The following is a 13257-nucleotide window of genomic DNA, read 5'->3' on the forward strand; positions in this document are numbered from 1 at the left end:
ATAGCATATCTAATAAAGTTCTACAAAAGTTTTCTTTCTACAAAGAGGAACTAGATAGGAAATAATAAATCTAATAGAAAAAAAAAATAAATCTGATCAGTGCAGAAGTCACTATTTTTGCGATTTGGTTCATATCCACTAAAGTTCTTACTGTAAAATACATGCTTTTTGCACAAGGTCATCCAAAAACAATTTCGTCAGCTTTATTATTTAGATGTTTCATCCAGTTTCAATGAAAATTGACAGTAGACTTCGGCAATGAGTTTCTTACAGTCTCCATTTTTCTCACCAAACAAAAGTTTTTTATTACTTCATGATTTTTCAATGTTGACATCATTGATTCTTTAGATTGCTTCACCCGATTCCATTCATTAACTGTGAACTTCTAAATTTACCACCTAATTCTTTGGAAGCATTTCAAAATAAACAATAACACTATAGTCTCATCATTTTGACACCACAATGGTAATCAAATTATTTGACATCTTTGATAACCAGTAACGCTTTACTACAAAAAGTAAAGAATATCAACAACCACAAAAAATCTAATTATTTTTTTGCTTTTTTATTGTTTTATCCGAGCAAATCAAATGTAAATCATAAATCAATTTATCTTCAGAACATTAACAACAATCGTTATTTCATTTCGAATTCAATTTCAAAAACAAAAAAAAGTTTCCTAATTTGCACAAAATTGAAAAAGTGCTCCCGTATAGTCACAGTCTATATGCTTTTGCAAATAATTCTGTGCGACACTCTCACTTATACTGTGCTTAGCTTGGTGGCATTTACACATTTTTCAATTTATTTTTCACAAAATTGGAAAATTGCTCAAATACATAAACAGCCTAAACGCACTTGCGAATACATTTGTACCAGAGTGGCGCTTAGACTGTGCTTAGCCTGGGCCATTTGTTGAATTTTTTTAAATCCAAAATCACAAAAATATTTTATGGAAAATAAAAAAAATGTAATAATTTTCCATTTATCCTCAAAAGCAATTGTTTTGTCAATACAAGCCGAAAGTTTTTTTAGATCATTCAAATCGGACGCTTAGTTCACTCAAAAACTGCCATTTTTTGCACATTTAGCTCTGTATCTTCGAAATGGCTGGGCCTGCCTCTGCCAAAAACTAATAACCACTTTTTCCCGTCATTACGAACTGAATGTTTTTTTGATCATACAAATCGGATAATCCGTTCTCTCAAAAACTCGATTTCTATTTTCTGCACTCTTTGCTCTATATCTCCTAAACTGCTGGACCTGCCTTTGCCAAAAACTAATCAGCACATCTCCATATCAATAGGGATCGAATAATTTGCATCTTCGTTGGGCATTTATAATATTTATAATATTTGTCGAGTTTAATAAATATGTATTTATATGCCGAGTTTAACAATTTTGTTCATAAGGGTAAGCTTATAATTCGCACTTAGTGTAAGTTATAGTAATGTGCCAAAACTCGAAAATGAAAATTTTTGCATATCTTCGTTTCACAGGTTTCTGAACATTTTGGCATACCTCAGAAAAAATGGATGTGTGTGTGTGCGGATACAAATTTTCTAACGACGTTTTCGGGCACACGAATCAACCAATTTGAATGATTCTTTTACCATTCGATTCTTATTGATAGGGTGTTGTGTTGATTAGTTTTTGACGAAAACAGGTCCAGCGGCTTCGGAGATATGTAGCAAGAATTATTAAAATGTCAGCTTTTGAGAGAACTGCTCCTTGCTCCCGAATGTCTATGAGGCGCCCATGGCCGCACACAAATCTATATTTTTAGCCTCGGCGTTGGGAACGCCGCTCTTCGCCTACTGTCGCCTATAATCACCCACACATCCGTCTGTCCGTCTGTCCGTCCTGGTGCTTTTGGTGCCGAATCTCGGTCTCGTTCGAAAGAAGGAACATTTCCCGTCCGAACGAATTCCCAAAACGATTCGCTTATTCGCAAACGAAGCGTCGCGGCGTCAGGTACTCCCGAGGGTTCCTGCTCGAAAAGTGATAGCTCTAACTAGTAGTAGTGGTCTCATTTATTATTTATTTATTTATATTAGTTTTGTGAGGATTATTTGATATCAATCAATAGTTATTGTTTGGAGAGATGGCGTCCACGACGAAAACTTCGAAGTATTCTTACAGATCGACCGGCGGAGGAAACGCTGATGTCAGCATCGAGTACAGTGCTGATCTCAGTGCCCTCACCAGATTGGAGGTAATAAGGGATAGATAATTGATTTATTGATAGATTGATAGATTAGGATCCAAATGCAAAGGGATGTGTGTTAAATAACCTGCTAGCTCAGCCAAGTGCCCTAAAAAATTTGGAAACTGTAGTCTCGTCTTTAGGTCTATGAACAAACTTAGTTCCTAAATAGTGATGTGTGTTATTTTGCAGTTCTTAAGGTTAATATAGCACTAGCAATTTTTTGGAGTTTCGAACTCTTTCTAGAATCGTCTACAAAAAATATTTTTTATCGCAGGTTTAAAATATGTGTTTTTTTTTCTTATACATTATTTTCATATCTCAGTCAGGCAGAGGTGCCTGGTATGAGAGATTATGAAAAACAGTTTTTATATAATATATACATTTCATTTGACTATAATATCTATTTCATTAATATAATATCTATATATAATTAAAAATCTTCATATATAAGTCTTCTTTGTCTTCAATTTCCTTATAGTATTTCTTTATTTTTCTTTTAAATTTATCGTCATCATTGGTCATCTTAATATCATCATAATAAGTTTAAATGTTAGTTTGTGTTGAAAGAAACGTTTTGGCTGATCTTCGACCAACATTAAGAAAACAGTTTTTGTAGTCTCGTTTGGCAATACTTCATATTTATTATTATAATTAGCGACTTTTAAGAAATATTAGTTAATCATTTATCAAACAAAATGATTGATGGTTTGATAATGAGGGTAATAAGGACATATAATGTTAAATTATTATTTGAAGGATCTTCACATTAAGAGATAATACAAATAGAATTTTTAATTCCAAATATTTTTGTTCCTGTCCCAAGGGCTCAAATGGTTCTAAATTGATAAAAAACAATTTTCTCACAGTTTTAGCTCTTAATATTGTCTTTTAGATAGAATTCAATCAAAATTTTGTTCAAAAAAAAAATTTCAAAAATTTTGCACAGCGTCGAAATTTCAATAAAAAATGACACGTTTTTCACTTTTAATTCATTTGTCGCTAAGTTATACCTAAAATTTTTTTCTTTTAATCTTCAACATTTTTTCCATTTCCAAACGAAGTTTGATTGAAGTCGAAACTAAAACATTCAGAGATTTGTTTTTTATTAATTTGGAACCGTTTGAGCCCCTGGGAGCAAGGAAAATCGAAAATGACCATATTAAGGACCACCCTAATATACATACATGTATATTTCCAGGAACAAATAATTTAAACAATTTTGTTTAATTCAAAACATAAACAATTTTCTAATAGATAACAAATAAATAAACTCACTTTTTACTCCCCTAAACTCTAGAACTCCAGTTGAGCTTGTTACTGATGTTGTTTATAAAATGAATTGCAATGATTGTAATTGTTGTTATATTGGTGAAAGATCGCAATATATTTATAAGAGAATGCAATACAAAAAATAATATTCAGTTTAAGACAATGATTTCGGAACATGTCGTTAGTTCAAACCATACATTTAATACAATAAATCCTATTATTTTACATAAGGAAAAGAATGTTGACCTCAGAAAATTTGCTGAATCTGTATTTATCTTTTTAAACTCTCTTTGCGTTAATAAACGAAATTTGCTTTTCTAGTACATGACTCTTATCACAATATAGTAATAGAAAAACTAAACAATAGTGCATGCGTGTAAAAATTTTATTCAGAAATTGACAGGAACAAAAATATTTGGAATCTAAAATTGTATTTATATCATCTATTAATGTGAAGATCTTTCAAATCATAATAATAATTTACCATTTTATGTCCTTATTACCCTCATCATCAAATCATCAATCATTTTGTTTGCTAAATGATTGGGAGCAAGAAAATTCAAAAATGCCCATATTAAGTACCACCCTAATATATATATATGTATTGACGAGTATGAAATTTTAGAACCTTAGGGTCATTGGCTGATCCAATTATCTTTGACACAATAAAAAATTATAATAAAATATTTTAAGAATTGGTGATACCATAAAGTAAACAATAATATCTAATTAATTGAATACTAAATTAAATTATATTAAATTAAATAAATTGAAAATTAAAAAAAAATACTTGCTTGTTTAAAAGTGTGGGTGATGAAAAATTACAATTTAATCTTTACAAATTGAAACATCAGAAGCTTACTATAACCAGTAATTTAGTCTTTGCACAATCATCAACAATTAAAAAATAATTGAAATACAGGTCTAGATTAAAATTTTTCAATAGCCTAAAAGTCTTTAATTCTGACTGATATACTAGTATAGTCGCGGCGTTATATAAAAAAAATATTATTGTTTAAGATTTTTAAATGTTTAAAATTTATTTATTATTTAAGATTTTTAAACAACTATTGCAATTTGTATATTAATCCGAATAAATATGAAAAGCATCATACCATTCCAGAGACTTTGTTCCCAATTATTTTTTTAATTATTTTTAAAATAGTATAGTGCAAGTTTTGATAAATTCAGAATTAAAAGAATTATAATCGTTTTTGAAGAAGAGTTTTCACTTCTGAACTCAAGATTAAGATTAGCCTATTTCCAAAATATCAATCAAATTGGAGCACAGTAAAAAAATCGCAGGGCACACTCTTTTTTCCTCTTGATTTACTGCAATAATTTTGTTGATCGTAGGTTGAATAGAGCACATGTGAACAAAATTTGACAAATTAATTCACTTCAAATATGAACTTAGGTAACAATGTATATTGAATTATTCGTGAGAAAAATGTAATTTAGATATTAGAAATTACTAAAAAATAGTTAAAATATGGTACGAAATTATAAAAATTATAAGCAACTTTATTGAAACCGGGAATGCTATATATTAATTAGATTAGCTTCAATATAACATTATCTTTTTAAATGTTAAACTGGAGTTCTTCTTAGACATAGCTCTCAAATATTGTCATTTTAGCTTATAATAATCCTTATGTATTTCTGATTGCTGAATAAAACACAGTTAAAAAAAATTATTGCGTACGTAGTTCCAGGGATTGTTATTTTTGCTTTGATTTGTCCTAGATAATCTAATGTAAATATTTGATTATCTTGTTCTGATAATTTTTCGAAATATTTCCATTTTAAAATTGGAGCAGAACGAAACGAGTTGCTCCCGAAATAGAAGCAAGACGCCTGCGTTCGTTCAATTCACCTGTCGACCGATATTTGGTCACAGAGACGGATATCGCGTTACCTTGGGATAAACTATAATTTAGTCATAAATCATGGTTTTTTATTGTTATTGTAAAATTTTTGGTATGCTAATTATGGCTTGGATACCATAGATTAGGCGCAAAATTAAAAAGTAGGTGGTTGTACATCTTTGCAAGAAATGCATATATATATATATATATATATATATATATATATATATATATTAGGGTGGTCCTTAATATGCACATTTTCGAATTTCCTTGCTCCCAAGGGCTCAAATGGTTCCAAATTGATAAAAAAAAACAATTCTCTGAAAGTTTTAGCTCTTATTATTTTAACTTTTAGATAGAGCGCAATTCAATCAAACTTTGTATAGAAATAGCATGGAAAAAATTAAAAGTGATTTTTTTTTTTTTTTTTTTTTAATTTCAATAATTGTTACAACTGCTAATTTATTAACATTAAGTAATATTGATAAATAATAATATAAATTTAAATAAATAAAAGAGCAAAGGATAAAATTTACATGAAAATAATATCCGTAATATGATTTAATGTAAAATATAAGCAAATAATAATAAAAATAAGATTAATAAATAATATAAATAAAATTTCAGAATAATAAATTAATACTAGAAAAATAATAAAATATAACAAAATAACAATAATAGAAATAGTAAGATAATAATAATAATAATAATAATAAAAGTGAAAATTTGTGTAACTTTTTATTGAAAATTCGACGCTCTGCAAAATTTTTGAAAATTTTTTCATGCTTTATTAATAAACTTTATAAATTTTATTTGAAAAACCTGTATACCATTAACTTTAACCGCAATTTTTCGCTTAAATTTAAAAATATATTAAATAACAATATTTTCTAAAAAACAAAACTTTCAAATAATATTTATAATGTATTTTTTTGATAATTTTTTTTCGACATTTTGCCATAAGGTAATTCGGATTTACACTACGTTTTGAATAATTGTTTGCCACTTGTAGGTATAAAAATGACATCAATAGATTGAAATAATATTATGAAATGTAATTAAGCCAAACTATTACTGACCTAACATAAAAAATATTGGATGACACACATTTTCTTCAAATATATTTATGCTTGTGTAAACAAAAAAATCATATATTTTGTAAGTCAGATGAACTGAAGTAATATTGAAGTTTTTCTTGCATTTGCCACAAATGTTTATTAATATTTCGGAATACAAACTTTTTTACATTCTCACAAACTTTTTTTCATACTAAAATTATAAACGAACGCGATAGTTTTATGGGATTTTGCTGATTGGTTTTTAGAACAAAAAAAATTACATGGTAGCACTGTGCATTTTGGTTATAAAAATTTATCAAAGTTGATTCAAAATGTTAAACTTTAGTCGTACAGATTGATTGAAATATAAATATAGATTATAAATAAATAGAAACAGCATTTTCGGCAAGAAATAAAACATATTGTTAATGTTATACAGGAACGAAATTTCAGGCTCCGAATATAATTTGCATTCTTAAATTTATAAAAATTTTCTTTCTTTTAAATTACATATACGTGGTCTGTTCAAAAAGTACCCGGAATTACTAATAATTAAATTTCGCGGGTCTGGAGTGTCTGATTGTCAAATTTTTTTTTTATTGTGTTGGTATACATGCCCCTAAAGTATGATGAAATTTTCAGCTATATTCACTGTTTACTTTGTCTGTGGTAGTCGCTAAGGTTCGACGTGTTTTTCTGAGCTCGGCGATTTTTACAATGGAAGAATTGAAAAGTCAAAGAATTTGTATTAAATTTTGCGTAAAAAATGAAATAAAGTGTTGCAAAGTGCAAAAATTCACCAGATATGGCTCCGTGTGACTTTTTCCTATTCCCAAAGTTGAAGAGACCCATGAAAGGACGGCGGTTTTCCTCGATTGAAGAAATAAAGGCCGAATCGCTGAGAGTGCTCAAGGACATATCAAAAAGTGAATATCAAGGGTGCTTCGAAAATTGGAAAAAACGCTGGCATAAGTGTATTATATCTGGGGGGGACTACTTTGAAGGGGACCACATTAATGTAGACGAATAAATAAATATTTTTTTGAAAAAACGAAAATTCCGGGTACTTTTTGACAGACCACGTATATATATATATATATATATATATATATAATTTTTATTTTTTATTTGGATGTTCCTATTAGTTATTATATTTATTAATTATTTTAGTTATTATTATATTAATTAGTTTAGCGATAGTGATACTTTTATAATTATGCCTCTACTGAATAATCTTGATATAGATCAAAATTTACTATTTAACCCTATATCAAATTTAATTTCTAAAATTATTCTATTTTATATTATATTCTATTAAAAATGTGACATTTCAAATGCATGCAAGTTGTGTAAATTGAGTCGGATCGTTTCGTTCGAGAAATCGCGTTCTATTTTCGAATTCGGCGCCGTTTTTAGAAGCGATCTCATAGAGCTCTTACTCGTACAATTATAAACTTATTTTATACATATACATAGATACATATAAATATATATGTATATTTACTTTTACAAGTGTAAGGTGTTAACTGTAACATCCACTTAAACTTAGCGAAGGCGGTTAAGTTAGTTAACAAGAATCCGACATATTTCTGGTTGCGTCATTTTTAGTATTGTTGGCGAAAATCTCATAGCTTTTTATTTATTTTATATTACTTACCAACAATTAAAATGTTAGAAATATTTTTTTGTAGCGTGCTGGCAAATTCGACGACCGGCAATTTATTTCATCCTATACTTTCCTTTATATCACTAATAATTACAACAAAAACGTTGTAAATGCTATATATTGTAGTTCATATCAAAATCGCAGTTTTTAATATATAAAGTTTCAAAAAATTCATTTCCGCGTAGATAGAATAGAGTAAGCTATATTTCTATAATAGATTAAGAAATATATCTATCCATATTAAACCGTAGGCCGAATATGCATTTGACCTGAAACAGGGCATTGTTTCGGGTTAAGCAACACAGGACGTACCGGTTTCGCCTGGGACGCGCGGTTTTCAGTGTTAATATTTTTAAAACAATTAGAAATCATTCAAATATTTGTGAAATTGAATTTAAACTAGTGGTGCATGCCAATGTGCTTTCAGGAATATTGAGGGAACTTCCTGTACCAAAAAATAAATTTGAAAAAAACTTGGCAAAACTTTGAAAAAATTAGATTTTTGAGAAATTTTTGAAAAAATTTGACTTTTTTGAGAAAATTGTTTTTTTTTTTATATTTTGATTTTGTTTTGAACATTTTTTTAAAACAATCGCGCTGTCTAGCTGATTTGGAAATCGAAATATTGAAGCGCGCAATTTTACATCACATGTCAGAGACGTTTTGCAGAGTCCTGTTTTATACAACAATCGAATGTTTTCTGAATTACTCAAATCGGTTGACACACACGCACACACGCACATCCTTTTTCTAAGGTATGCCAAAATGTTCAGAAGGTTTTGAAACGTGAAGATATATAAAAATTTTTATTTTCGATTTTTCTGCGATCACTTTAACTTGCCCTACGGAAAGTTAATAATTACTAAGAAGTTGATTGATTATTTTATGTAATAAATGCAATGTAAGATTTGAGTACAATATTTACTTATCATTCCTCAAAATTCAAATTTCACAAAATTGATTAGTTTCTAAGATACTAATTAATATTTTATTATAATGAAGTATTATTTATGACTAATTAAATAAAGTTTTAAGAACAACGATACAGTTTAATAAAAGTATTTTCCAATTTTTAAAGTATGATTAATATGGATTTACTTGTTCTGGCATTTGTGGTCTTATAGATAAATCCTGATAATAAAATAATTTATTTATAATTCACTAACTGATAAAACTTTTACTTAACCTAATAAACCCCTAACAATGATTATAATATATATCTATTATTACTGGCTGTACAATGATATTTTTATATCAAAGCTCATGTCGATATCTTCCAAATTTTTATATAATTCATGTTAAAAAAATATATATTTGTTGTTCTAATGATGGAACCTAACTAGATTTTTGTTTAATTAATTTTAAATCTTGTGAATCTAACAATAAGTGTTAAAAATAAAGTGGTGATGCAAGATCGATGTACTCATAAGACCAGACTGTGTTTGAGACCGAAATAAATTTCATGAAAAAAAATGTGTGCGGTTTTGTTGAAAAATAAACTGTGCCAAAAATAAAAAAAAGGTGCTACGGAATGTGAAAAACGAAAAAGTGCTTCTTGGATAACACACATTACAATGGTGTAAAAAGATTTATGGATAACTGAAATAGAAAAATTATAGCTGAAAAATGTATTTGGATAATAGACATTACAATAAACACACTATTAGAAACAAATAATTAAACTTGATACACAGATGAACATAATTAAGTGAAGTTCTAAGAGAGATCTATAAAATATCATTTAAAGGTTCCATCAACTAGATAATTTGTTTTTACTAATTTTATGTTGAACATTCTGCAAAAATATTTTTTAATATGAATTTTCTACAAGATTTCTGTATTCATATATTGATATATCAAATTCATATATTGATTAATAATAAATAATAACAAATTCATGCTACTTGCCTTAAGGCAAAAACATGCCACTTACAGCTAGCTTATTATTTACATTAATACATATATAGAATTATTACACATTACTAACATTATTTACATTAATACACATAGAATTATTACACATTAGCACTTATATAAAATAGATTTAGGTTTCTTTTCCGAACAATTGAACCAATATATTAAAAATAATTAGTTTTTTTGTAGATTACGACGTTTCGGAACTAGATACGTTTCATCATCAGATGAAACTCAATGAAAAATAATTAGTTTTTTGTAGATAACGACGTTTCGGAACTAGATACGTTTCATCATCAGATGAAACATCAGATTTATGTTTTTATCAAAAACAATTTTTATAAAATAACAAATCGCCACGGTAATATCTGTAATAATAGAAAATAAGTCAAAAAGGTATCAAGAAAATTTAATGTATAGAAAAAAATCATTTTTGCCAAAATATCTGGAAAAACACTATTTTTATCACACATATGATTGACATGGACCTTTATTAAAACTTCTATTTTCCTCTTATCAAATTATTATGTCAGACATGTATGTCTGACATGGCTTTTAGGAAGTCTTAGCATTCTTAGCATAGAAAAAAGATATGTAGAAAAATATAAGTTTAGTAGTAAAAATTATTTACCTTCAAAATTTTTTTGGCAACAGATTTTTTGATATAACAAGAACTTTAATTTTTTTTTGCAGGATAAAATTCGTCTTTTACACGATGACCTCGAATCCGAAAGGGAACTCCGTGCCAGGGTGAGTTTATTATTTTGTTATAAATATTTTTAAAAATACAAATACATAAAATACGTTTTTATATTAGTTGTACTCATACAAATATTTATCTTTGCCAGAAGTTGTGTCTGTATTAATAACCATATCAATAATTATTATCTTATGATTCCGCACTTTTTTATTGTCATAACAGTGGAAAACTTGCAATACATTGAAACTAGTTTGTTAAATTGATTTAAGGAAGATATAATATTATATTTTATTAATTAATAAATACAGATGAGATTTAGGAATTAAATACTTATAATGCAAATGTGCTAAAGATTTGAAGATTTACTACATACTTATACCAGGAATATTCTCTGAGAAGATCCAGAAATTAATGTTATTTTTTCCAACGATATTTATTTTTGTTTATTTTATTTATTTATTAATGTTAAATAATTTAACTATTATTTGCTTAGCCAAATGCGAGTGTTTTTCGATATATCAATATATTTTTATTTATTTTTTTGGGTTTAGATCGAGCGCGAGAAGGCAGATTTGAGTGTACAAGTCATTCAACTGTCAGAAAGGTTAGAAGAGGCCGAAGGAGGTGCCGAAAGCCAGGTAATAAATAAAAATAATTTATAAAATAATTCCTAACATCTACCTCCAACTTACACTCTTTAAAAAAAAAATCTAACTCCGTTAAATGAGTCCATTTTTGCTTTCTTAGAAATACCTTCTGAAATAAATTGTGAAGATTGTACCGTAACTTACGTGGGTTACCTTTAGAATAAAATTTAAAATCAAATAATGGATACAGATGGTTAAAATCATGTCTTAAATTTTATGTTGCAACAGTTTTACATCACAAGTCAGAGACGTTTTGCAGAGTCCTGTTTTATACATAATATACACAACTTTTAATAAAATGCATAATACTTCTGCTTTATGCAAAAAGTACCTTAACATCCTTCTTTCTTTATGTGCTCTGATGATTCCTTCTTGTAGTAATTAGCTTAAATATAAAGTAAAATTCATTTACCTTTTGCATTCTAGTACAATTCTTAATTTTTCTACTACTATGTGAACTTTAGATATTTGTTTCCACTGTCAATATTTCATTTTTTATTATTTTTCAGTTTGAAATTAATCGCAAACGCGACACCGAATTGACCAAGTTGCGTAAATTGTTAGAAGATGTCCATTTGGAGTCCGAAGAAACTGCACATTTATTGAAGAAAAAGCACCAGGAAATCATCGCCGATTACCAGGATCAAATCGATCAGCTCACCAAAGCCAGAGCAAGGTGAGAAAATTTTTTTATGATAAATTACGAGTCAATTGTAAAAGTTTTTGGTTAACAATAATAACGATAATTGAGATTAATATGACAAATTTAGGGCAATACATACTTGTCTACATTTGTTGGTTGGTTTTGGTATTTTGTGATGATTTTTCTTCGAAACTATCAGCTTTTTTAAAAGGCATTCCGAAAGCATCATAATGCTTGTATTATTTTCACTTGGAAACATTTAAATTTATATTTTCAAATAATTTCAAACTGAAAAAATAATTCCTAACTTCTACCTCCAATTTACACTCCTTATAAGAAAAAACTAACTCCGTTAAATGAGTGTATTTTTGCTTTCTTATTTGAAATCCCTCGTAAAATAAATTGTGATAATTGCCACATAATATACATGGGTTATACTTTAGAATTTTAAAATAGCTCGAGAAATAAAATTAAAAATCGAACAAATAGTTAAAATCGTGTCTTAAATTTTGTGTTGCAACAGTTTTACGTCACAAGTCAGAGACGTTTCGCAGAGTCCTGTTTTATACATAATATACACAACTTTTAATAAAATGCATAATGCAAAAATTACCTTAACATCCTTCTTTCTTTATGTATTCTGATAAAAATAATAAAAACTATTAAATATTGAAAATGGAAACAAATATCTAAAGTTGACATTAGTTAGAGAAAAAAAAACTGAGAGGTAGTAGTAGAAAAATTAAGAATTGTAATAGAATGCAAAGAGTGAAAATGGAAAATTTGACTTATATACATCAATTATGTTAGGGCTATATTTTTAAGTGAATTATTACAAAAAGGAATCATCTTAACTAAAGTTTTAAAAACCGTTTTTTTGGCGAAAATTATGGAATTCGAAAACCGGTTTTTGAGTGCATAAAGTCGGTTTTCACTGTATACATGGAAAATGACACATATAGCCAAATATAAAAGATAGATGAAAGCGTTTTGATTCTTGAAAACATATCGGTTCAATAGCATTTGATATCTTATTTAGCATTTGATAGACTAAGTAGCAATTTGATAGACGTTCTCAGTTTTTTCGAATCATATTGTATTAAACAAAAAACAATTAGAATGTTTAAAATTAATTAATTAAAATTGCTCGAAACAGACAATACCCGTATTTAGCTTAATTGTTTTTGAAAACTAAAATTTATATTAACTAGTATGTATCTAATTTTTTTTTAATTTAATGATTTTTTTTTATTTAAAAATGTATTATTTCATTTATTCGAAAA

The 13257-nt window shown here is 27.7% G+C and overlaps 1 protein-coding gene across 1 annotated transcript in view; it reads left to right on the plus strand.

The window, feature by feature from the left end:
• Nucleotides 1-1908: 1908 nt before the first annotated feature.
• LOC113384409 (paramyosin, long form-like) overlaps nt 1909-13257 on the plus strand; it is a gene marked incomplete in the record, with an annotated part of 49783 nt that continues 38434 nt past the window's right edge. Inside the window, 4 exon segments of the mRNA XM_026622121.1 lie at nt 1909-2215; nt 10678-10734; nt 11236-11322; nt 11841-12007. Of these exon segments, the coding sequence (XP_026477906.1) occupies nt 2105-2215; nt 10678-10734; nt 11236-11322; nt 11841-12007 (422 nt within the window).

Source organism: Ctenocephalides felis, unplaced genomic scaffold (genome assembly GCF_003426905.1).
Source record: "Ctenocephalides felis isolate EL2017-DRISC unplaced genomic scaffold, ASM342690v1 CF-g0.4_SCAFFOLD_03571, whole genome shotgun sequence".
NCBI classification, from domain to species: Eukaryota; Metazoa; Arthropoda; class Insecta; order Siphonaptera; family Pulicidae; genus Ctenocephalides; species Ctenocephalides felis.